A 27453-nucleotide genomic window follows, 5' to 3' on the forward strand; every position below is an offset into this window, starting at 1 on the left:
TCCTAACGCAACCCTCCCCATTTACCCGGGCTTGGGACCGGCACTAAGAGTACACTGGCTTGTGCCCCCCTAATGGCTGGGTTTGTGTATATAAATATATATGTATATAAAATGATGTATATAGATATAACGAGTGACTGTCCCTGTATTAGACACAGTAGTGAACTTTACTCCTCTGTATTATATGCAGGGCTTGTGGTATGTGATCTTTTGCATGTCCCTTATCTTTACTTAGACAGATACGTGACAGAGAATGTGTTTATCAACCCAAAACCTTTTGACTCCAACACATGCAAACTGACTGTAATGTACAAATGTAATGTCTAATCAGTGTTGATCTGAGTCGCATGTGTGCTGTAAAAAAAAAGTTTTTCCTTTGAGAACAAGATAGAATATTGTATATAGAATAGTTGTTTTTCTTTTGCATATACTGACACACACTTTTTTTATTACTTTAATACCTTCAGTAAATTGCTAATATCAGTAATAATGTAAATGGATAGGAAGGATAAATTCTAATTTTTTATTTCTATTTAAACTCACTTTGGAAATGACTCAAAACACTTCCAAATGCAAATCAGCTCATAGTAAAGTTACAATGTTGTGGCCACTAACACACTTAAAGCATGTTTATCACCAGGGCTTGCAGTTCTTCTACTTGATCTGCTGAGGTGCTTGTGTTCCTGCACAGGCTCAGAAACTTCACAAAGCAGGTTTACAGAAAAACATATATTAAGAATATAAATTTTTAAATCATAAACACACTTTTTTTATTATTACAGTTTATTATTATTTTATTTATTTATTATTATTTTATTATCACATCACATCACATCACTTCACTGGCTTCTGCCTCAGATTAATAATAACAATTTTCACCTACAAAAACAGTCCACCATCAATGTCCCTCAAATCACTTATCTCATGCTGCACTCCTCCATTTAGCTGAGTAGTTGAGGTTTCAGGGCCTTGCTCAAGGGCCCAGCAGTAGCAGCTTGTGTGTGTGTGTGTGTGTGTGCGTGCTGTAAGTGAAAGGGCGGTTATCTGCTATCACACTGCTCTTATCCGTTGTCTGTGCTTGTGTCAGGCTGTAACCAGTGTCCTGTGTTCAGAGTGCATTTTGTTCTCTGTACAAAGTCTCACTGTGATTAGATTGTGTGGTGTTCTCTATTTTAAAGGGAAAGACGGTCAGAGTCTTCTGTTTCAGTCGCCTTTCAGTGGCAGCCATGTGGCTCCTGTCGTCCTCTTTGCTTTTCTCCGTCCTGCTGCAAACACTGGTAAACAATTTTGCAAATTAAATTAAGAAATAAACAAACTATGAGAATGGAAAGTGTCTACACACATTCCTTTATTTTTACAATCTCTTTTCTTTTTGCATTTTCTTTGCAAGTCTGCACAGGAGGAAGATTGGAAAACAGCCACATCTATTTATGACTTCAGTGCCAAGGATATCGATGGGAATGAAATTTCTCTGGAAAAATACAGGTAGGTGAAATACTAATGTATTCTAGATTATTCAGATTCTTAATACTGTTTGTTGGTTTGTTTCTTTTTCAGGATCTTCTTTAGTTTTTATAACTGTGTAGAGTTTGTGCTTCGTTTGAGTCAACTAAGTGACTGAAAACTGAATTATGTTTTCAAACAAAAATTGCAGTTAAATTATAAAAAATATTATCTGAGTTTTATATATGTACGATCTCTTGCTTTTCAGAAAAAAAACATGATGTTAGTTTACTTTTTACTTATAATATAAATAAAAACAACAATAACAACTTTTTAAAACTTTAACACTATTATAATAATGGGAGGTGATGTCTTACTGGTTCAGATATTGAGTTCTAATTCCAGCTCCTTCAAGAAGCCACTGCTGGGCCCCTGAGCAAGGCCCCTAGCCTTCACCTGCTATGGTGTAGTAATGAGATAATTGTAACTTGTGATGGATAAGGGCATCTCCCAAATGGCATAAATGTAAATTCAAAATACCAATTTTTATTCAATTTCTTGTATTCCAGAAAATTAAAGCTGCATTTATTCGTTTTTAAATGAGTTTGTATAGAACACATTATTTATACTTTCTGTCTTTACTTTTAAGTCTTTTTTTCTCATTTCTTTCTCCTCTCTGCCCAGACATGAAAGAGATTGTCTTCAGGATTTTTGTGTAAAATATGGAACAGTGTAATCAGTAAATATATTTTAAATGTATTTAATGTGTGTTTTCTATAGAGGTCAGGTGGTTATCATCACCAACGTCGCCACCAAATGAGCCAAAGCCCCAGTAAACTACTCTCAGTTTGTACAGATGCACACCAAGTACGCTAAGAGCGGTTTCTCCATCCTGGCTTTCCCATGCAACCAGTTTGGCAACCAGGTAGGATGTTTTAATGAACACTTCTCATTTCTTTTTTCTGCCTTTATACCTCCTGAGTATACAGTTTGGCATGTACGTCTAAGAGAAAAGTTCCAGCAGTTTTGCCAGCTTATGGTGGTCCGACACATAACTGACACATTTGTGTGAGCTTTTTTAATGTATATAGATTAAAGAACCATTAATGTTAACATTCTACAGGAATTATTCACAGCACTCTCAGATTTTTTACCCAAAGGGGTTAATATTAGTAAGACTTTCTCAGGGTCACTGTGCCTAGGATACAATTTTACTTTCTGACACGGACAGAGACACACACACACACACACACGCACACACACACATTACTGCTAGAGAAATATTAAAATAATCATATGTGGTCTTATGGCACACCATAACAGTGTCGTATAATAAGCACAATAAACATCATTATTTGTGTATTTGCTAGTGATTTTTCTCTCTCTGTTAATCAGGAGCCTGGTACACATGCAGAGATTAAACAGTATGCCCAATCCTACAATGCACAATTTGACATGTTCAGCAAGGTCAGGGTCAACGGACCAGAAGCTCATCCCCTGTGGAAATGGTTGAAGGAGCAACCTAATGGCAGAGGATTCCTAGGAAAGTACGTTAGCACTTTCAGATCTAACAATAAACACAGATGTGTGCATTTTTCACAAAGATACACAGAAATATGCTCAATGTACCACTGTGTTTGGGGGGGGGCAAATACTTTTAGAATAATAATTCATCACTGCAAACAGCTATGAAGCAAAGGCCATGACCCTAAAAAACTCCACATGAGATTACTGTGGATGGTGAACACCTACAAAGCATGAAGATGGAGTTGGACTTTAATTTATATTAAATTTTCAATTCAATTATTTGTAAAGCACTTTTAATAATGAACATTATCCTAAAGCAGCTTTACAAAAATAAGTATATTTATTATTAATACTTATATTTATTATTATAAAATATGAATGTATATGTTTATCTCTTAGTTGAATCTAAACAGATCTGATACAGTGGTTTTGGACTACAATCACCATGAACAGTTTTACACTTGAGTTTCCATCAGTGAACAGATGAGAACTTTAACAATGATGGAACTGTAATAAATGGACATTTGGTACCACCCAGATGAGGATAAGGTTTCCATTTTAAGTTTGGTTTCTTTGAAGGTTTCCTCCGAATATTGTCTCAGGGAGTTTTTTCCCTTACCACCACCACTTCTGACTCACTCATTAGAAATAACATTACATCACTTACATCAGCTCAGTTATTGCACTCTCTGTACAGATCTGCAAATCTTCAGAGCAATGGAAATTCATCAATAATGATCAGAAACATCATGATGTTCCTCTTCACTACACCACGGATAAATGTAAAATGGCTGTAATATAAACCTGATCTCTAAAGTGTCTGTTTTTTTTTCCAGTGGAATCAAGTGGAATTTTACCAAGGTATGTGTCTGATTTCATTCTGATTCTCTTGGAGGACATGAGTGACCTATTTCTTTTATATTTCTAACTTGATATAAAGCAAGCCACTGCGTGAAGAAATTGAACCTCTGATGTCTAGAATGCAACACAGGCAAACAAATCCAATATGGTAAACTACATTCTAATCCAGGTACATGTAAAGCTCAGGTGAGGAGCAAACCACACTGAAGTGGGAAATCAGGATATTTAAAAACAAGAACATAAAACAGCAAATCCAGGTTTGGTCAGTCAGATGTATAAACTCTGAAATACATCACAAAGGGCTGTGAAACTGAGTCTCAAAGCAGCTTTACACAGATAATGTGGTGATAAAAAGTGAATATGTTCTTTATAAGTATGTTTGTCGCTGATGAGCGAGCCGGTGGAGACTGTGGTGAAGGAAAAACTCCCCGAGATGGCATAAGGAAGAAACCTTGAGAGGAACCAGACTCAAGAGGGAACCCATCCTCATCTGTGTGCCACCGAATGTTTATTTATTACGTGGGGTGCAGTGATGATGATCAGACGCGAAAAGAAGTCCTGAGTCGATGTAGCAGTCTGTTGACATTAACTACAGTCCAATCCATCCTCATTCATTCCTTACTCTGGAATTTCATGGAACCACCCAAGGTGTTGATGAGAAACTGTCCCAAGCTGCACAGAGTGGCCTCCAGTCGAAGAGAACACTATCCAGAGGCAGGCCTGGACGAAGTGGAAAGATCCACGGAGGGGAGAGGGGCAGGAACAGTGGTCACTGTAACCTCAGGAGCATGTTTAACTCGACAAAGAGAGAGAGAGAGAGAGAGAGAGAGAGAGAGAGAGAGAGAGAGAAGAGGGTGACAGGAAGAGAAGGATATGGATTATTGTGTCTTTATTGTTGTATGAAAGTTAATGACACTGTGCAGTTTGGACTCCGGCAAGACTCGCTATAGCAGCATAACCAAAAGGGAGAAGCAGAAGGTAACACAGACATGAGGGATCTCAGGAGTTAGGAGACGACCCACCTCACCACCATCAACACATCCACAAAACATTTCAACAAGAGTCTAACATCATCTTTTACACCGTACTTACAGAATTATAGGATTTATTTCCTTATGTACAGTTTTACAGATTTACACCGTGTGTGTGAGAGTGCGAGTGCTAGGGTGTGTGTGTGTGTGTGTGTATGTGTGTGAGTGAGTGTATGTGTGCGAGTGAGTGAGTGAGTGAGTGTATGTGTGTGAGTGTGTGCGAGTGAGTGAGTGAGTGAGTGAGTGAGTGAAGGTGTGCGAGTGAGTGAGTGAAGGTGTGCGAGTGAGTGAGTGTAGGTGTGCGAGTGAGTGAGTGAGTGTAGGTGTGCGAGTGAGTGAGTGAGTGTAGGTGTGCGAGTGAGTGAGTGAGTGTAGGTGTGCGAGCGAGCGAGTGTATGTGAGTGAGTGTAGGTGTGCGAGCGAGCGAGTGTATGTGTGTGAGTGTGTGCGAGCGAGCGAGTGTATGTGTGTGAGTGTGTGCGAGCGAGCGAGTGAGTGTAGGTGTGCGAGCGAGCGAGTGAGTGTAGGTGTGCGAGCGAGCGAGTGAGTGTAGGTGTGCGAGCGAGCGAGTGAGTGTAGGTGTGCGAGCGAGCGAGTGAGTGTAGGTGTGCGAGCGAGCGAGTGAGTGTAGGTGTGCGAGCGAGCGAGTGAGTGTAGGTGTGCGAGCGAGCGAGTGAGTGTAGGTGTGCGAGCGAGCGAGTGAGTGTAGGTGTGCGAGCGAGCGAGTGAGTGTAGGTGTGCGAGCGAGCGAGTGTATGTGTGTGAGTGTGTGCGAGCGAGCGAGTGAGTGAGTGAGTGAGTGAAGGTGTGCGAGCGAGTGAGTGAGTGTAGGTGTGCGAGCGAGCGAGTGTATGTGTGTGAGTGTGTGCGAGCGAGCGAGTGTATGTGTGTGAGTGTGTGCGAGCGAGCGAGTGTATGTGTGTGAGGGTGTGCGAGCGAGCGAGTGTATGTGTGTGAGGGTGTGCGAGCGAGCGAGTGTATGTGTGTGAGGGTGTGCGAGCGAGCGAGTGTATGTGTGTGAGGGTGTGCGAGCGAGCGAGTGTATGTGTGTGAGGGTGTGCGAGCGAGCGAGTGTATGTGTGTGAGGGTGTGCGAGCGAGCGAGTGTATGTGTGTGAGGGTGTGCGAGCGAGCGAGCGAGTGTAGGTGTGCGAGCGAGCGAGCGAGTGTAGGTGTGCGAGCGAGCGAGCGAGCGAGTGTAGGTGTGCGAGCGAGCGAGCGAGCGAGCGTAGGTGTGCGAGCGAGCGAGCGAGCGAGTGTAGGTGTGCGAGCGAGCGAGCGAGCGAGCGTAGGTGTGCGAGCGAGCGAGCGAGCGAGCGTAGGTGTGCGAGCGAGCGAGCGAGCGAGCGTAGGTGTGCGAGCGAGCGAGCGAGCGAGCGTAGGTGTGCGAGCGAGCGAGCGAGCGAGTGTAGGTGTGCGAGCGAGCGAGCGAGCGTGCGAGCGAGCGAGCGTAGGTGTGCGAGCGAGCGAGCGAGCGTAGGTGTGCGAGCGAGCGAGCGAGCGAGTGTAGGTGTGCGAGCGAGCGAGCGAGTGAATGAGTGAGTGAAGGTGTGCGAGCGAGTGAGTGTAGGTGTGCGAGTGAGTGAGTGAGTGAATGAGTGAGTGAAGGTGTGCGAGCGAGTGAGTGTAGGTGTGCGAGTGAGTGAGTGAGTGAATGAGTGAGTGTAGGTGTGCGAGTGAGTGAGTGTAGGTGTGCGAGTGAGTGAGTGAGTGAGTGAGTGTAGGTGTGCGAGTGAGTGAGTGAGTGTAGGTGTGCGAGTGAGTGAGTGAGTGTAGGTGTGCGAGTGAGTGTAGGTGTGCGAGTGAGTGAGTGTAGGTGTGCGAGTGAGTGAGTGAGTGTATGTGTGTGAGTGTGTGCGAGTGAGTGAGTGAGTGTATGTGTGTGAGTGTGTGCGAGTGAGTGAGTGAGTGAGTGTATGTGTGTGAGTGTGTGCGAGTGAGTGAGTGTGTGCGAGTGAGTGAGTGTGTGCGAGTGAGTGAGTGTATGTGAGTGAGTGTGTGCGAGTGAGTGAGTGTATGTGTGTGAGTGTGTGCGAGTGAGTGTATGTGTGTGAGTGTGTGCGAGTGAGTGAGTGAGTGTAGGTGTGCGAGTGAGTGAGTGAGTGTAGGTGTGCGAGTGGGTGTGCGAGTGAGTGAGGGTAGGTGTGCGAGTGAGTGAGTGAGTGTAGGTGTGCGAGTGTGTGTGTGTGTATGTTCACAGTTAAACTGAAGAACTGGTCAGTTCCTTGTTTTGGTTTAGAAGAAATGTTTACATTGTCATCTGTGTGATTTGTGCAGTTCCTCATTGACCGTCAAGGCCAGGTCGTGAAGAGATTCTCACCCATGGATGATCCGATTGTAAGAAGGAAATAAATTCTCATTTTTTACATCACACACATGTATTTCACACACAGTAGCTCGATTTTCCTCTAGTGCCTGATAGCCACCAATCTGAGAGCAAATCATCTGAAACCAGTTAGCAGCCTTGGCCAGCTCCACCACGTTACCACTCCAAGGTTTCTAACCTGCTGCTCACCAGCCCTCACCTGCTCAGTGTGGAACTGAGTTCATTATAAGTGACTTTGGATTAAAGCCATTAACCACATCCTGTAAATAAATTTTTTTTTATGTAAACTGGTAAATTATCATCAGCTATTCACTTCTTCTAACAGGGACGTGTTATGGTTATCTAGCTTGGCTTATGCTGCTGAAGATGTTGGCTCAATGATCAGGTTTTTCTCAGATAAGAGATTAAATTATAGTAGATACAACCTGAGGGAGTTTGGAGACTGTAAGGTGTTGGCGGGGGACAGTGTAGCTAGACAGCATCGGATGGTGGTCTGTAGGATGGTTTTAGGGTGAAGAAGAGGAGGAGAGTGAGGACTGAAAGAAGAATAAGATGGTGGAAACTGAAGGAGGAAGACTGTAGTGTGAGGTTCAGGGAAGAGGTCAGACAGGAGCTCGGTGGTGGTGAAGAGGTGCTGGATGATTGTGGAACTACTGCAGAAGTGATAAGAGAGACAGCTAGATAGGTTCTTGGTGTAACATCTGGGGATAGAAAGGAAGACACAGAGATGTGGTGGTGGAATGAGGAAGTGCAGGAGAGAAGGGGAATGAAAGTCAGTAGGAGTAAGACAGAGTACATGTGTGTGAATGAGAGGGAGGGCAGTGGAGGGTGCGGTTGCAGGGAGAAGAGGTGGAGAAGGTGGAGGAGTTCAGGTACCTGGGGTCAACAGTGTAAAGTAATAGAGAGTGTGTTCAAGAAGTGAAGAAAAGCGTGCAGGCAGGGTGGAGTGGGTGGAGAAGAGTGATAGCAGGAGTGATTTGTGATAGAAGAGTATCTGTGAGAGTGAACGGGAAAGTTTATAGGACTGTGGTGAGACCTGAGATGTTGTATGGATTAGAGACAGTGGTATTGAGTAAAAGACAGGAGGTGGAGCTGGAGGTAGCAGAGCTGAAGATGTTGAGATGTTCGTTGGGAGTGACGACGATGGACAGGATTAGAAATTAGTTTATTAGAGGGACAGAGCATGTAGGACGTTTTGGAGACAAGGTGAGGGAGGCGAGATTGAGATGGTTTGGACATGTGCAGAGGAGGGACATGGGGTATATCAGTAGGAGAATGCTGAGGATGGAGACACCAGGAAGGAGGAAGATCAAGGGGGAGGTTTATGGATGTGGTGAGGGAAGACATGCAGGTAGTTGGTGTGAAAGAGGCAGATGTAGAGGACAGGGGGGTATGCAGACGGATGATCTGCTGTGGAGACTCCTAATGGGAGAAGCCGGAAGAAGAACAAAAAGAAGAAGAGAAAGAAATTAAATGATAGTAATAAAGCATGTGCTGGCTGCTGTGCAGTATTTATTAAATACAGAAGGACACTTCCAATTATTATCACTGCTCTAGGAAGCTGATTAGATAGGCAGTGTTTGCGTTATCAAGAAGGAGCCATGAGGACATCTGTCGAACTAACGTTCCTAATCTTATTTAGACCTGAAGGTGTATCGTGGAAGTTTTTACTCCAGAAACCACCTTTCGTTCTGTTTCCTGAAACTCTGAATTACTTGCAGTCATTATTCAGTACAGAGTGATAATAGTGCTGTCCTTAACTTTTAGAATTATTCTGGTGATATTTAAAATGAAAGTTTCATAAATCTTCATCTGTTCTATAAATCTTTATCCTTTTCAGGTGATCGAAGTTGATGTCCTGAAATATCTGTAAACCCTGCGTTTAATTTAATCTTCAGTCAATTCCATTCCCAGTCCTCTCCTGTGGCCTGCTGGGAGTCAGTGGTGTCTTCCCATAGTTTTATGAAGGTTTGTTTTGAAACCCACCCTGTGGAAAGGACAAACCTGAAGTATTCGGTGTGTGACTCGTCATGGGAAGATCACTGGGACACACACAGGAGACACAGGAGACACAGACTTTTACACTTACACTCAGAAATGATTCAGTGTGTTCCTCATTCTGAAACTCAATAAAGATTTAATATCACTCCATGAACCAGAATTTTTAATGATTTGTTGTTTTATATCAACTAATGAGTCAAAGTGCCACCAGGAGGTTCAATAACAAGAAAACACTTTAAAAGATAAATTACTATTGCTGTAGGGACAAAGATCCATTCTGTCAATACTGGTGTTTAGAGAGATGATTCTCACAGGAATTTATGAACCCTTCCTGATAATGAAGTTTAATATTTACTAAACATCAACAAGAAATATCACATCTTCTGTTCACTGTACAGTACAGACAAGTCAGTGTTCTGACACTCAGTCATATTCAATTAGATTTTATTTAAATAGTGCTTTTACCAATATGCACTGTCCCTAAACTGCATCATCTGTATCTTCTGAGAGAAGAGAGTCTGCTGGTCATCCCAGGTGATTCATCTCCAGGTCAGGAGCTCAGAATATCTTTACCTATCAGCCACTGCTCACAAGCTTGGGGTAACTATGGACAATCAACTGTCCTTCTCCTCACATGTTGTAATGTGGCTCGTTCTTGTCTGGTTCTTCTCTACATCAGAAGGAGTCGACCAGTTCTGTCCTCACAGGCTGCCCAGGTGCTAGTTCAGTCTCTTTTTGAGATTTTGAGACTGAACTACTGCAGCTCTCTGCTGGCAGGTCTTCCTCTGAACACTATTCATCCACTGCAAATGATCCCACACCACCTCACTGCTGCTCCTCCACTGGCTTCCAGTAGCTGCATGAATCAGATTCAAAACACTGATGTTTTCCTATCATCTAAAAATCGACCAGCATCATATTACCTCAATTACCTCAGTGACCTCATTACATCTCGCACTGCACCATGCTGTCTGAGATCCTCCAGCACTGCTCCACTGGTACCACCTTCTCTCAGAATGAGAGGTAAGGACACTTCAAGGCTCTTCTCTGTTCTGTCACCAAGGTGGTGGAATGAACTTCCCCTAGATATCCGAACAGCGGAGTCCCTGGTTATCTTAAATGAAGAACTACTTCTTCCTGAAACACTTCAACTAACACTTTATTCCCTGTTTGTGGGTCACCTGTCTGCCGTACTTAGACTGAAGAGCTCTGCGCATGCGTACGCGTGCCCGCCCGTTTAATAATGGTGACCAGTAGAGGGCACTGTACCACGCGCCACGGATGAGACGTGCGCGCGCGTCCCGCCGATGCAGGTGCGCGTGGGTTCGTGTCGGAGGATCGGCGCGTGACGCCGCTGCTTGCCGGTGCGCAGGATACGAGCAGCAGGGCGCGCGCTCACATCCGGCCGGTCCAAGATGCGCTCGCGCTGCTGACGGACAACGGAACCGCTGGACAGAAGCTTAAGCTCGCGCGCTTTCGGCTTCACAGCAGGAAGATGGAAGCGGACGCGGATGGAGACGGAGACGGAGCAAGCAGCAGCCTTCCTGAGGCCGGGGAAGGCAGCCCGTTATCCGCCGAAACACCGGTGTTCGGGATCGATGACAACCAGGCTACGGATGCAGATGAACACGGTACATATAAAAATTAGAGAGACACACCTCCAAAAACGGAAACTGGATCAGAACCGAGATGTAAAACCCCGGATGTATCGCCTGTGTTTAGCTTGACGGTTAATTGAAGCGGACAGGCGGAGGTTTTACACCGTGACTGAGGCTAACTAGCGCCGATTACCCTGATTAACTAGCTGTGTGGGAGCTACTGATGCTCAGGCTGGGTTATATAATTGTTGTTGTTGTTGAAGATTGTTATTTTGAGGATTATTCTGATTAATCCAATATTTAATATAATTTAGTAAACACCGCTCTGTCGCTCCCTCAGCACTGGCCGCTGGTTAGCCTGTAGCTAATGACCGCAGGCTCCCACACTCAGAGCCACAATGAGGGGTTTATCAGGGGTCCGGGTTCTGCTCCCGATGTTCTGGTTCCGGTTCTTTAAAGGCAGTAAATTATCACCATATTAAAAAAAAACAGGAGAAACGTGTTTTAGTAAAATCCATCCTTTTAAAATCATTCTGAATGTTGTGTTGCACACAAACAGTACCTACAGAGTGTGTGTTAATCCAAATAAAGACACATACACACACATACACATACACACACATACACACACGCAAACACACAGAGCCAGAGTGAAGAAAATCTCAGAACATAGGCAGGGCCATAGGGAACTTTAGGGGTTTGGAGAGCTGAGGGACACACAGTCCTTCACCAATGTTTTGTAGATGTGAATTGAACATTCCCCCCCCCCCCCCCCCTTAAATCCATCAGCACCAGGATCGGACCATTTCTTCCAAATTAAAATTAACACTGTGAAATTGTTTTTTATAGATCGAATTAACAAAGGCCTACTTAATTATCAGTAACGAGACAAAGCACTTCTGTCAGTAGATATTAAGTTGGTGTATTGATGGTTCTGAACCTGGTCCATCACAGGACACAGCCAGACTCACCCTACTGTTCAAACCAGTGCAAATGTTCTGGTTTAATTTCTTATTGTTAATTAATATTGTAGTTCAGTGGTGAAATCAGTCTTCTCTTATCAGAATTTTTATTATAATTAATTCCACTTGAGTGGTGCCTTTACTTCTCACACGTACATTACAGCACAGTGAAATACTTTCTTTGCATATCCCAGCGATGGGACCTGGGGTTAGACCTGATACAGGGCCCCCTGGAGCACAGAAGATTAAGGGCCTTGCTCAAGGGCCCAAGAGTGGCAGCTTGGTGCTGCTGTGGCTTGAACTCACAACCTTTAAATCAGTAACACTGAGCCTTCACTTCACTCGGACCTTCTTCATGTTAAATAGTCTAAATATTATTGTCTACTTTAACATACAGGCCTAATATTTATATATAAATATATCTAAATGAATATAATATAACTATTCAACACTATAAATCCTGTGCTTAGGCTCCATGTAATACATTTTATTTTAGCTCTTTTTTCCTTTTTTTTTTTTTAATCAAATCCTGGTTTAAAGTATCTTGGGATAAATGATGTGAGGGGTTAGAGTGACAGACCTCTGATCCACCTGACTCAGAAATGAAAATAGGCAGATCTTGTGAAATCACCACTTGTTTATTTTCTGTGGTATGATAATTAAATGCAGAAAGAAACACTTAAATTAGATGAAACCAGCCAGTCTTCTCCACTGTCCACTCACAGTCAGGCGTCTTATCGTCCCCATCTGCTGTCACTTCCAGACTTTCTTCACTTAACCACGTGACATGGCATGAGAGATTTAGTCATGCACTGAGATCATTGCAGGACAAATGTTTCGGCTTTGTTCTAACAATCAGGCCATTTTGGCCGTCTCGAAGATCATGCAGCCAATGTTTTCATGTGAAGACATCTTGAGAACATGTTTCTCTGTGGTGCTGATGTTCAGGCTTCGCTGTGTTGAAGTGTCATCTTCATGGCTCAGTATACACTGTGCTATTTTCACAACAGCTCGAGCAGTTCCTGATAATCTGGTAGCTCCAAATAAGAGGTGTTGTTCATTATTTCTAGAAAAACTTGCAGTTAGCCAAGTGTTAGAGATTTTTTAAAGCCCTGTCTGTCTCAAAAACCTGTTATTTAAAACCAGTATAAAAACGTTTCCAACAGTTGGTTCTCATAGGGATCAGTTACAGGAAGGTACCAAGAAGGTGTTGAATGGCATTGACGCTCCTTTTCGGTTCGTCCTGGCATCTTAATGATCTATGTTTTTCCCGTCTCATAACAGGATACATTGTTCCATCTGATATGATGATGCACAAAATGTAGCTTAAACGTTTCTCAAACTGATTCCATGAACATCACAATGAGCTCAGTGACCTCCCCAGTCACCAGATCTGAATCCAAACAATTACATATGTGGGGGAACAGACACTTCACAGCAGGAAAGCACAGCTGACAAATCAGACGCAGCAGCACTTATATGACAGTCACGTCAATAATGGACCTCAAAGGAAGAAGTTTCCAGCACATTAAACAATCCATTTGTTTAGCATTTTATCAATCACTATAGATATGTTTATCACATTATCCATCGTCCAACCTGTAATCTAAACATCACCACAATGTCCAAAGACCAGTGTTGAAGAGACAAAGCTGGAAAACCTGAATATATTCAAAATTTTTAAACATTATCATCCATGACAACTAACTTACTTACTAACTAACTGGTGGAAATGTTTCTTATTTTAGTTTTAAAGAACATGTTTCTAAATCAGGCAGAACAAGTAGACTTTTTATTGTGATTCCAACCAGATACAGAGCAGCACACAGTGAAATGAAACCGTGTTCTCTCAGGACCAAGGTACTACATAATACAACACAAATTAACTTGAAAATATCTACACAAAATGAACTAGGGCGAGAGAGAACATGTGCATGTGCAAAAAATAAGAGTGAGACTGTAGACATGGTGACATGAACAACACCTCTTACTTGGAGCTATCGGATTATCAGGAACTGCTGAGCCATGAAGATCACACTTCAACACAGCGAAGCCTAAACATCAGTACCACAGAGAAACATGTTCTCAAGATGTCTTCACATGAAAACATTGGCTGCATGATCGTCGAGACGGCCAAAATAATAAAAGGGCTTCTGCTATATGGCGTAAATGTAAATGATAGATTTGGAGGAAACTACAGTACAAATGTTACAGTTCAGGAAGTTCTTCAGGGGGAATACATAGAATCAGACAAATCGAATTCAAAGCATTTAATACTATATTTTATAATCTACATACATATGACACGATGTTATGGCATTTACACCCAAGAATAACTTACAATTATCTCATTTATACGACTGCACTTAGGGCCTTGGTCAGGGGCCAAGCAGTGGTAGCTTGGAGCTTATAACCTTATGATCAGACATCCACTAAGCTACCACTTCCCATCTAACTGCCCTTATTAGATTACTCATGTCACATCATTCCATTGATCTGAATACTGGCTGTAATACAGTTTGAAGCTACTGAGTGAAATCAAATATTTTTAGAGACATCATATACAGTATCTCACAGTGAGAACATCCCTAAGATTTCTTCTACCATTTAATTTCATGTTCTTAAGGGACAAAACTATAGAAATTAAGTTGGATATATTTTAGCGTATCAGTGTGCAGTTTGTGTATCAGTACAGTTTTACTGTCCTCTAAAAATAACATTATTGTCTAAATAACTGGCAACAAAAATGAGTCCACCCTCAGTGAACGTGTCAGAACTGTGTCCAAAGTGTGAATATTGTGTGTGAGCACATTGTTATCCTGCACTGCTTTAATCCTGGGTGTAGAATTCACCAGCGCTGCACAGGTTGTCGCTGGGATCCTCTTCCACTCCTCCATAATGACATCACGGAGCTGCCGGATGTGAAACACATGGTGCTTCTCCACCTTCTGCTTGAGGATCCCCACAGGTGCTCAATAGGGTTCAGATTTGGAGACATTTACTCCATCACCTTTACCTCAATCACCACTCCATCACCTTTACCTTCAACTTTCTTTATCAAGGCAGTTTTCTTCATGGTGGTGTGTTTGGGTTTGTTATTATGTTGCAAAACAGTGGTTCAGCCCAGTTTCTGAAAGGAAGAGCATCGTGTTCTGCTTCAGAATTTCACAGTACATGTTGGAATTCATGGTTCCCTCAATGAACCACAGCATCCCAGGACCAGCAGCACTCATGCAGCCCGAGACCATGATGATACCACCACCATGCTTGACTGTAGGTAAGACACAATTTTCTTGGTACTTCTCACCAGGGCGTCACCACACATGCTGGACACCATCTGAGCCAAACAAGTTTATCTTCGTCTCATCAGACCACAGGACATGGTTTCAGTAATTCTTGCTCTTGGACAGGTTGTCTGTTTTTTCTGAGCAGCTTCAGAAGAGGCTCCTTCTGGAACGACGGACTGCAAACCGACTTGTTGCAGTGTGTGGCGTACGGTCTGATCACTGACGAGTGGACCTTCTGCTTCTGCAACCTCTAAAGCAATTCTGCAGCACTCAGGCATCTGTTTATTGAAGCAGCTTCTGTGGAACCTGTCTTAGAAAACCTCTGTATGACCCTGAACACTGTACTGTAACTCAGTTTCAGGGTGATCCTGATCTTCTTACAGCCTCTGCATCTTTGTGGAGAGCAAAAATTCGAATTCTCAAATCCTCAGAGAGTCTAGGGTTAGCCATGAGGTCCATATAGAACATCCAGTGGTCAGTATGAGAAAATCGAATTAAAGCACCAAATTTAATCTGCTCTAATACAAAATACACAAATTTGTCTGGTCCAAAAACATGGACATGATGAATAGAACATTTACACGATGTACAATTGTTATCACTGAGGGTGGATTTATTTTTGTTGGCAGTTATTCAGACAATAATGACTGTATGTTGTTATTTTTAGAGGACAGTAAATCTGTACTGATACACAAACTGCACACTGATACTCTAAAACAGGGGTCACCAACATGGTACCCGCGGGCAACAGGTCGCCCGCAAGGACCACATGAGTCGCCCGCAGACCTTTTCTAAAAATAGCTCACCATAGTGCCACTTACCAGTGAGCTGCATCTAATTTTTTTTGTTGCTATTCTTTTTTAAAATCACACTTGCATTGGTGTGCTTTTGAAGATTAAAAAAACCCAAAAGTTTCATATTAGATTAGAGCTAGCTGGTCTCCAGACCAGCTAGCGGGCGCAGTGAAGGTGAAATGATTTACCCTCGAAAACATGGCAGAAAAAAGAAAAAACACATCATTTACACAGTGAATGGGAGGAAGAGTTATTTTTTACCACTGCGAAAGATTCCTGCGTGTGTCTCGGCAAAGTGGCACAATGTTGATAGACATTTCAGAACGTGTCACGCAAGCTACCATGCTAACTACCCGCCGGGCAGCTCACTACGAGCGGAAAAAGCCCGCGAGTTAAAAGCATTTTTGTGCAAACAGCAGTCTTTTTTGACGAGACCGGTGAAAAACTCCCAAAAAGCAACCGAAACCTCATTTCAGAAGGGGAGGTTTTCAAAGAAGCAATGATGATAATTGCATCAACTGCTTAAAGAAAAGAAATAGCAGAGTGTTGGCTATGTCCGGGAACTTGACCGATCAGCTGAACCTGGATCTGGCGAAGTGCAGGTGGTTCAGCATCCAGTGTGACGAGTCCTTAGACTGCAGCAGTACAGTGCAGCTGATGGTCTTTATCCGGATGGTGTTTGATGATTTCTCCACAAAAGAAGAACTTCTGACACTACTCCCCCTAAAGACAATTACAAAGGGAGTTGACATCTATAACGCGGTGAAGGAGTTTTTCGCGGGGGGAAAAAGTGCCGTTGGAAAAGCTGGTATCAGTGACTACCGACAGGGCTCCTGCTATGATCAATTGACATACAGAATTCATCGCTCACTGTAAAGGTGACCAGAGTTCCCAAACTTCATGCATTACCACTGCATCATTCACTAGCAGGCGTTATGTGCAAAGGTGACCGTCGTGATAATCATAAACAGCATCCTCTCCAGAGCTAAACAGCACAGAACATTCAAGGTGCTATTGGAGTAGCTGTCAGCTGAATATGGAGACCTGCTACTACAGACGGAAAGCCGATGACTCAGCAGGGGACGAATTTTTGCTAAATGTGTAAATGTAAATCTGTTTGTAATGTTAATGTTTGTTAAATGTAAGATATGATCATTTTGTTAAAAATGCTGCAGATTTGGTTATAAGTTCAGTAATATCTTAAAGTTGATTTTTGTATGTTACGTAATTGATAATCTGTACAAACATGATGCAACGTAGTGGATGATTTGTTAAAAATTGTTAGTGGCTGGTGAAAATGTTGAAGTGATCATTTGAAAATGTAAATATTTGCAGAGATTTATAGAAATAAAGTTTTGCATATTGATATTTATGTTTCCTACCTTGTTAAATTATTGTTGATAATTATTGTGAGAAATCATTAACATGATCAGTGTTTTCACATAGATGAATATCATTAATTATTAATAATAACATATAAATCAAAGGTAAGAAGTCAGAAGTGTGTATCAAACTGGTAGCCCGTCACATTGATAGGTACCCAAGAATTAGATCTCAGTTTCAAAAAGGTTGGTGACCCCTACTCTAAAATATATCCAACTTCATTTCTATATTTTTGTTCCTTGAGAAGATGCTAAAATGGTTGCTGAAATGTGAGGGGTGTACCTACTTTTGTGAGATACTGTATATTCTGTTATAAAGAAATACTTAAAAAAAATTGATATATTTGTTGTATCGCACGCCCCTGACCCTCAGATCCAGCATCAAAACTCCATGCCCTTAGTTACAGAGGCCTCTTCTGCTGGATCATCCCACACATCCCTCTTTGTTTGCCCCATGCTTCTCTTTGTGTGTCTGTGAATCGTGCTGAATCGCCATACAGAAAATGGCCTATTCAGAGTGGAAGGAAGTGAGTGTCTGTCAAGTCCACGAGCACGTGCAGAACCAGAGAAAAGCCAGTTGACCTGGATCAGGGAACCATGGAAACAGGGTGAATGGGAGTTTTTGAGGCCCATCTGAGTGTGGAAGACACATGCAGGGCTCTGACCCCCGATGGAATCTGACTCTCATCCTCACCAGATCACTGGTGATGGGAGATATACCTCGGTGATCACACACACTGCAGATTTAATGCTGTAAAGATGAAGGTGTTGTTAAATGTGTTTTCTTCTTCTTGAGCTCTGATGATGTTTAAAGAGTGAATCACTGAAGAAGCTTGTTACAGGAATGTAATTTTTTTTATTTCATTTTTGGATATTTGAAGGCCTGATACTTTCATTTTTTTTTGGGGGGGGGACAATATTATAACAAAGATTGTTCTCTGCTCAGATTGTGAATAATTATTACCTCTTGATTATGTGATCATGTGTGGTGTTGTTTATTCCTATCTGTCAATATACATTTACTGATGTGGCTTTTTTCTTCTTAAAGAATGAGTTCCTTTTTATCCCTTTATTGTCAGGACCTTCAGGTTTCACAGCACACGCTTCCGGGTCGGCGGCCATCTTGCCGCTTTTCCCGCACCGGAATTTAAGGACATTTTCTCTGGTCGAGATTATCTCACCGGCTTCCTAAGTCCCTTAGAGTTCTCTTGCTATCCTGCCTGTTCTGGTTTCTGTTTCTGACCCTGACCACTGTTCTGCTCTGCCTCCCTAGTACCCTGTTTGGACTCTGGACTGTTTTTTAGATTTGTTTTTGTCCCTGCCTGCCTTGCCTTGTTTGCCTGTGTTTAGACCCTGGGGCTGTATTTTTGCCTTTGCATTGCTCTGTCTGTTGGCCCCTACCCTAGAACTGTTTTTTGACTTGCGTTTTTCCCCTGCCAATTTCTTCATTAAAGAACTTTATTATACAACTGCTCGCATCCTGCATTTGGGTCCTACCTTCCACTCACCCGTGATTCCTGACAGAATAATCTGGCCTTAAACATGGACCCAGTGAATGCACCAGAGTGTTGGAGTTGCCCCTCCTCAAACTGGCAAATCAAGGATATACCAGAGTTGGTGGATAGTCAGTGAGTGTTTACTGGAACTGTTAACAGAAGAGGAGAGAACAGGAACCCTGTATCAGGGGAGTACAGAGCTCTATGAATCATCTGTAAATGGAGACAGAACCATAATCACCTTACAATTTCATGTCCATTTATCAAAGATGCTTTAACTTATGGTGCTGTGGTGTGAAGTTTCTGGTACTTGTCTGATTCTGGCTAAACTAAAGCAACACACAGCTGTTGAGATCCAACAGCACATTCTTACAGCATGGTCATGTGATTAGTGATTGACAGATTCCCTCCATGGTGTGAGAAAAGGGAGAGAGAGCATGATTTCACCTTTTCTCTGTACCATCTGATGCCTTGTGGCTGACGCCTGGCTCCACATTTGGAGGGGAAGTAAATTTAATTAGTCTTTTTTTTTCTTTTGTGCAGATGCTGTCAAACAGGCTTTCGTTACAGAGGTATGAATTACACGACTTTTTTCCTTGTAGTAAATCATAATGTCAGCAGATTACTGCCCACTTCTATTTAATAACTGTCATAAAAGGGTTACCATGTGATTAGAAAGCAGTGCTAAAACATATCAGTATCCCTGTTAGATGGCATCATCTTCAGGCCAGCCCGGTCTCGGGAAGAAGCTCGGACACAGGGGAGTGGATGCTTCTGGAGAGACAACGTACAAAAAGGTGCATGTTTAATTTTATCTGTAGTATTCAATTCAAGCACAAGTCACAATGATGAACAGTGTGGTTTAGCTCTATCTTGAATCTACTCTCTTCTGGTAAGGTACGATTCTAACTTTGTATATCTACTCAACTCAGTTAATTCTAGGATGTTGGTCTTTGCTTATTAGTTCTATCAGGTGATTAATCAAGGGTAGTTTCAGTCTTTTACATTTGCAGCATTTGGCAGACGCCCTGGTCTAGAGCGACGTACAAAAGTGCTTTGAGTATCTAGCAATGAATAAATCTACACTGGTATGCAAGATTACAAACTTAATATAAATATACCTCTTTAATTCTCCAAAGCAAACTTGGAAAGGGCTCATTTACACTTAAGGGTAAATTGTGGGCAGGGCTTACTCACTTATATTGATAGTGCTCCCCCCTAGGTAGGTAACCCCCCCCCTTAAGGCCAGTAACGCTTATTGTTTATTTTTCAGTTCATATATTGTTTTTTTGTGTTCTTAAAATTCATTCATTGATCTTAAAATAGGAGATCAGTCATGTGTCTTAAACCCATCTCTGTAGTCACCTCTTACAGACACAGATGTTCTTATCCACCAAACAAAGGTCACATTGCCAGTAACCTCATCTATCCTCCTCTGTTGTCTCAATCTCAAACAGCGGTGGTGGGTGGGCTCTGGAATTGCCAGTCTGCTGTAAGGAAAGCTGACTTTATTACAGCCTTGGCTTCCCACTACACCTTTGACTACCAAGACCTGGATATCCCCACAGAACTCTGCTACACCAGCTGCTCTGTCTTCTGCCTCTGCTTTCTCTCACCAGTAGAGGTGGTGGTACGGGTTTACTGTTGTCACAGAGATGATGTTTCACACCTCTCCCTTTCTTGCTTGTCTTTTTTTGAATTCCATGAAGTTTAAGTTACCTTTCCAATCAACCTCTCCATCATTGTCATCTACCGCCCTCCTGATCCCCTTGGAGACTTCCTAGAAGAGATGGACACACTCCTCAGTACTTTCCCTTCTGACAGCACCCCTCTGACAGTTCTTGGTGACTTCAATCTCCCATCTGACAAACTTCAGTCATCTTGCCTCCTGACTTTTCAAATTTCTGATCATCACCTGGTTTCCTTTTCAATCACTTTTCCTATTCTAACAAAAAAATTTACATGTCTCTTATCTGTCCTAACCTTCACTCAATCTCTCCCTCCTCTGTAGCTTTTTTTACTCTTTCATCTCTTCCTGACCCTGACTCCTTTTCCTCTCTACCCTTGGACTTTGCTACTGACTCCTTTCCCTCCTCTCTTTCCTCAACCATGGACCTCCTCTGCCCCTTGACTACAAAACCCAAGAAGACTTCTTGTCCCACACTCTGGCTGTCAGAAGTTTTGCGCAGCAATCGACGAGAACTCAGATCAGCAGCGAGGAAGTGGAAAAAATCACAACTCGATGTAGACCTTGCATCTTACTGTGCACTCTTGACCAAATTTTCTTCGGATATGATTTACGCTAACACTGCCTTCTATAATGAAAAGCTCAAGGTCCCTGCACAAGATCCCTGTAAGCTCTACAACATCATCTCTTCACTACTCAACCCCCCTGCCACACCTGCTCCATCCTCCCTGACTGCTGATGACTTTGCTTCTATGATGAGAAGATTAAGGAAATCTCCCAGACCTTCACTTCCTTCCCAACAATGACTACACAACACAGCCAGAAATCCCCTACTCCTTTGTTTGTCGAGCTTCTCAACCTTAACAGAAAATGAGATACTGCAAGTCATCCAATCTTGCAATCCCACCACATGCCCTCTGGATCCAATCCCTTCAACTGTGCTTCAGACCAATTCACAAGATCTTCTGCCCTTCATCTCCACAATTATTAACGGGTCCTTAACATCTGGCAATGTGCCAACTACCTTCAAGCAAGCAAGGGTCATTTCCATCTTAAAGAAACCAGCTCTGGATCCATCAGACATCAACAACTACAGACCGGTTTCACTTCTCTCCTTTCTTTCTAAGTTTTTAACCAACTGTCTGTCTATCTCTCACAAAACAACCTCCATGATCCGAACCAGTCTGGCTTCAAAGCAGCATATTCCAAAGAGACGGAATTGGCGGTTTCTGAAAAATTGCATGCTGGTTGATCAGCCAAGCTGTCATCTGTACTTATCTTCCTGGACCTTTCAGCAGAACACAGTCAACCACAAGACTCTCTTGTCTACCCTCAGGAGCCTCGATATCCATGGAACAGCATGGAAATGGTTTGCTTTGTACCTGGAAGGTCGCTCATACCAGGTAACATGGAGGGGATCCACATCTGCACCATGCAGACTCACCACTGGTGCACCACAAGGCTCGGCACTTGGGCCCTTCATTTTCTCCCTCTATACCCACTCTATTGGCAGTCATATCCTCACATGGGTTTTCTTACCACTGCTATGCAGATAACACTCAACTCATCTTTTCTTTCCCTCCTCAGATACCACAGCTTCCGCTCGGATCTCAGCATGCTTGACAGACATATCTTCAATGATGAGTGCTCAGACTAACCCTAACCCCAGCAAAACAGAACTGCTGGTCATCCCAGGTGATTCATCTCCAGGTCAAGATCTCCGAATAACTCTTCATGACTCTCTGCTCTCCCCTTCAGCGACTGCTCGTAATCTTGGGGTAACTATGGACAATCAGCTGTCCTTTTCCTCACATGTTGCTAATGTGGCTCGTTCCTGTTGATTTCTTCTTTACAACATCCGAAGGATTCGACCAGTTCTGTCCACACAGGCTGCCCAGGTGCTTGTTATTTGAGACTGAACTACTGCAGCTCTCTGCTGGCGGGTCTTCCTCTGAACGCTATTCGTCCACTGCAAATGATCCAAAACGCACCTGCACGTGTTCAATTTGCCCAAGTTCTCCCACACCACCCCACTGCTGCTCCTCCACTTCATCTTCCTGAAACACTTAAATTAGCACTTTCCAAGTTTGCTTTGTAGAAATCAAGAGTTTGTAATCCAGTGTAGATTTATTCACTGATAGAGAATTAAAGCACTTTTGTACGTCGCTCTGGATACAGGCGTCTGCTAAATGCTGCAAATGTAAATGATGACAGATTTTCAGAAGGAAAATGAAAAAGTCAGTCACGTTGTGTAACCACTGAGGACGTCATCGATCTTGGCTGTTTTTTTTTTTATTGTTGCATTATTTTTAGGATTCACGTTAGGACTCTTTCTTCCACAGACCACATCATCAGCGTTAAAAGGAGCCATCCAGCTGGGCATTGGCTACACGGTGGGCAATCTAAGCTCCAAACCTGAGAGGGACGTCCTCATGCAGGACTTTTACGTAGTGGAGAGCATCTTCTTTCCCAGGTTTGTGTAGAATTTACTTCTGGGTTTTTTTTGTTTAGAAATCCCAGGACCATGATGTGGACTAACAATTCTTTATTACAAAATCAAATCAAAAACACACACACACAAGCACTGACACAGACATAGACAGACACACACACACACACACACACACACACACACACACACACACACACACACACACACACACACACACACAAGCACTGACAGACATAGACAAACACACACACAAGCACTGACACACAGATATAGACAAACACACACACACACAAGCACACACAAGTACTGACACACACACATACACACAAGCACAGGCGCACACACAAGTACTGACACACACACACACACACACACACACAAGCACTGACACAATGACATAGACAGACACACACACACACACACAAGCACAAGCACAGACATAGACAAACACTCACACACAGGCACACACACAAGCACACACAAGTACTGACACACACACACAAGCACTGACACAGACATACACACACACACACACAAAAGCACTGACACACAGACATAGACACACACACACACACAAGCACTGACACACAGACACACACAGACAGAGATACTTATATACTTTGTACAGAGAATAGCAGTATTGTGTTGGAAAATGAAGCGGGGCATTAATAACACCAAGTACTGACACACACACGTGCACACACACAGACACAAGTACTGACACCCACCCACACAAGCACTGACACACAGACATATATATATATATATATATACACACACACACACACACACACACACACACACACACACACACACACACACACAAGCACTGTCACACAGACATATATATATATACACACACACACACACACACATGCACAAGTACTGACACACACACACGCGCACACACACAGACAAAGATACTTATATACGTTGTGCAGAGAATAGCATTAATGTGTGGGAAAATGAAGCAGGGCATTAATAACACCTACTTTAAGAAAGAACTGGATGATAATCACAATGTTAACTTCAGCCTTTTATGTAAAATATGTTTAGAAATGACTGATATCTCTACTGTGCAGCTAAAAATGATTTACTCCAGCTGATCAGATTCCTCTCCATATTTATATCTGTTTGTGTTTTAGTGAGGGGAGCAACCTGACACCTGCCCACCACTTTCCAGACTTCCGATTTAAGACCTATGCTCCTGTGGCTTTCCGTTACTTCAGGGAGCTGTTTGGGATTCGTCCTGATGACTATCTGGTAAGACCTGAGAGGTGTGTTTATAACCTGATCACTCCTCAGTGTAACAGTGATTAAGGCTATGTGGCTCTCTGTGCTTCTTAGACATTTATTTTGTCCTTCATGTTTGTCTCGGTTTTTCTATACATTATTATTACATCACAGGGGTGTAACGATACACATTTCCGTACCAAAATGTTTCAGTACAGGGCTTTCGGTTAGGTGCACACGTGTACTAAACACAATTTGTTTTCATGCGAAACATAGTGTCTCAGATAGACCAGGCGTCAGAAACCGGGAGAAAACCAGATTGTCTTTATTTGGTCTAAACATGCAAACACACAGGAGCCTGAGATGAGACTGTAGCAAATGGTAACCTTAACTGAGTGCTTCCTACGAAGTGTAGCCAGGACCATGGAAGCACAAGGAACAGAGCAGTAGGTAGTCTGGAATGATCTATGGCCGTAACCTGTAGATCGGACAGTGAGTGAATAGGGACCTTATAAAGGGGAGGGTAAATGGAGGACAGGTGTAGGTGATTAGTAGGAAGAGGACAGGTGTAGGTGATTAGTATTAGAAGATCAGGTGAAGGTTATTAGGAGGAGGACGACAGGTGTAGGTGATTAGTATTAGAAGATCAGGTGTAGGTGATTAGTAGGAGGAGGACGGGTGTAGGTGATTAGTAGAAGGAGGACAGGTGTAGGTGATTAGTATTAGAAGATCAGGTGTAGGTGATTAGTAGGAGGAGGACGGGTGTAGGTGATTAGTAGAAGGAGGACAGGTGTAGGTGATTAGTATTAGAAGATCAGGTGTAGGTGATTAGTAGGAGGAGGACGGGTGTAGGTGATTAGTAGAAGGAGGACAGGTGTAGGTGATTAGTATTAGAAGATCAGGTGTAGGTTATTAGGAGGAGGAGGACGGGTGTAGGTGATTAGTATTAGAAGATCAGGTGTAGGTGATTAGTATTAGAAGATCAGGTGTAGGTGATTAGTATTAAAAGATCAGGTGTAGGTGATTAGTATTAGAAGATCAGGTGTAGGTGATTAGTAGGAGGAGGACAGGTGTAGGTGATTAGTAGGAGGACAGGTGTAGGTGATTAGTATTAGAAGATCAGGTGTAGGTTATTAGGAGGAGGAGGACAGGTGTAGGTGATTAGGAGGAGAAGGACAGGTGTAGGTGATTAGTAGGAGGGAGAAGCGGAGGAAGAGTGTTAAGTGAAGGAGGGAGGTGTGGCTGGTGGCTCCCTGACACACAGTTTCAATCTGAGTTCCCTGAGGAACGTATTAAGAAGTGGGCCGCTAGTTTGTTAAGTCTCCACCTTGCACTTTAAGCATATTTTATTATTATTATTATTATTATTATTATTATTATTATTATTACATTTAAATAAACACACCAATGCCAGGGGTATAAAAAGGAACCAGAGTTAGCGCAGTGTCACTGTGGTGACTCATTCCATACCGGAAATACCATTTGTTACCACAAATGTTTCACAATTTAATGTTTCAGATCATCAAACTGATTTAAATATTAGTAAAAGAGAACATAAGTGGACACAACATGCAGTTTTTAATTATTGAGGGAAAACAAAATCCAAAACTACATGGCCCTGTGTGAAAAAGTGTTTGCCCCCTAAACCTAATAACCAGTTGGGCCACCCTTAGCAGCAACAACTGCAATCAAGCGTTTGTGATGACTTGCAGTGAGTCTGTTACAGCGCTGTGGAGGGATTTTGGTCACTCATCTATGCAGAATTGTTGTAATTCAGCCACATTGGAGGGTTTTCGAGCATAAACTGCTTTTTTAAGGTCATGCCACAGCATCTTAATAGAATTAGTTTCTTCTTCTTCTTTCGGCTTCTCAAATGATGGGTCGCCACAGCAGATCATCCGTCTCCATACCCCCCTGTCTTCTACATCTGCCTCTTTTAACCCAACTACCTGCATGTTTTCCCTCACCACATCCATAAACCTCCTCCTTGGCCTTCCTCTTTTCCTCCTTCCTGGCGGCTCCATCCTCAGCATTCTCCTACTGATATACCCCATGTCTCTCCTCTGCACATGTCCAAACCATCTCAATCTCACCTCCCTCACCTTGTCTCCAAAACGTCCTACATGCGCTGTCCCTCTAATAAACTCATTTCTAATCCTGTCCATCGTCGTCACTCCCAATAAACATCTCAACATCTTCAGCTCTGCTACCTCCAGCTCCACCTCCTGTCTTTTACTCAATGCCACTGTCTCTAATCCATACAACATCTCAGGTCTCACCACAGTCCTATAAACTTTTCCTTTCACTCTCACAGATACTCTTCTATCACAAATCACTCCTGCTATCACTCTTCTCCACACACTCCACCCTGCCTGCACTCTTTTCTTCACTTCTCTAACACACTCTCCATTACTTTACACTGTTGACCCCAGGTACCTGAACTCCTCCACCTTCTCCACATCTTCTCCCTGCAACCGCACCCTCCACTGCCCTCCCTCTCATTCACACACATGTACTCTGTCTTATTCCTACTGACTTCCATTCCCCTTCTCTCCAGCGAGTACCTCCACCTCTCCAGGCTCTTCTCCACCTGCTCCCTACTCTCACCACAAATCACAATATCATCCACAAACATCATAGTCCACGGAGACTTCTGTCTGAACTGGTCCTTCAACCTGTCCATCACCACTGCAAACAGGAAAGGGCTCAGAGCTGATCCTTCACTGCTGTCACACTGTCCTCATACATGTCCTGCACCACCCTCACATACTTCTCTGACACAACTCCTACTGACCTTCTCTATACTTCTCCATCAACATTTTCAAAGCATATACTGCGTCTGTGGTGCTCTTCCTCGGCATGAAACCATACTGTTGTTCACAGATGCTCACCTCTTCTCTCAGCCTGGCTTCCACTACTCTTTCCCATAACTTCATGGTGTGACTGATCAACTTTATTCCCCTGTAGTTACTGCAGGTCTGCACATCCTCAGGCATCTTCTCACCTTCCAAAATCCTGTTAAACAACCTGGTTAAAAACTCCACTGCATCTCTCCTAAACATCTCCATGCTTCTCCATGTCATCTGGTCCAACCGACTTTCCACTCTTCATCCTCTTAATCGCTGCTCTCACTTCCTGCTTTACCATCTCAAAACCATCCAACCTTCTCTCTTTTGTTTTCCTCGTTCTTATTTTTTATAATAAATTAGTTTGATGATCTAAAACATTAAAGTGTGATAAACATGCAAAAAAAAAAAAAAAGAAATCAGAAAGGAAAACACTTTTTCACACCACTGTATGTAAATAATTACTCGTACAGCTGCCTTGAATAATAAGGCCTCACACCTCACCGTGGATCATTACCTTATTCCATG

At 42.9% G+C, this 27453-nt stretch overlaps 2 protein-coding genes across 9 annotated transcripts in view; both read left to right on the forward strand.

Moving 5' to 3' along the window:
- The first annotated feature begins 1068 nt into the window (after window positions 1-1068).
- Window positions 1069-9338, forward strand: gpx4a (glutathione peroxidase 4a). The gene is made up of 7 exons (XM_083559468.1): window positions 1069-1277; window positions 1391-1485; window positions 2224-2368; window positions 2839-2990; window positions 3807-3831; window positions 7139-7198; window positions 9028-9338. The coding sequence occupies exons 1-7, from the start codon at window positions 1227-1229 to the stop codon at window positions 9058-9060; spliced, it is 561 nt and encodes a 186-aa protein (XP_083415594.1). The 5' UTR covers window positions 1069-1226; the 3' UTR covers window positions 9061-9338.
- A 958-nt stretch (window positions 9339-10296) lies between these two features.
- The window catches only part of pip5k1ca (phosphatidylinositol-4-phosphate 5-kinase, type I, gamma a), a 63416-nt gene continuing 46259 nt past the window's right edge, over window positions 10297-27453 (forward strand). The window contains exons 1-5 of one of the 8 annotated variants that reach the window (XM_083559174.1): window positions 10297-10819; window positions 19251-19279; window positions 19418-19504; window positions 22737-22867; window positions 23992-24109. In XM_083559174.1, the coding sequence (XP_083415300.1) occupies window positions 10684-10819; window positions 19251-19279; window positions 19418-19504; window positions 22737-22867; window positions 23992-24109 (501 nt within the window). In that variant the 5' untranslated portion in view covers window positions 10297-10683. Of the gene's footprint in view, window positions 10820-19245; window positions 19280-19405; window positions 19505-22736; window positions 22868-23991; window positions 24110-27453 lie in introns of all 8 variants that reach the window. The other 7 variants (XM_083559173.1, XM_083559179.1, XM_083559176.1 and 4 more) reach the window with 7 other exon arrangements.

Source organism: Silurus aristotelis, assembly GCF_946808225.1.
Source record: "Silurus aristotelis genome assembly, chromosome: 13".
Taxonomy (NCBI): Eukaryota; Metazoa; Chordata; class Actinopteri; order Siluriformes; family Siluridae; genus Silurus; species Silurus aristotelis.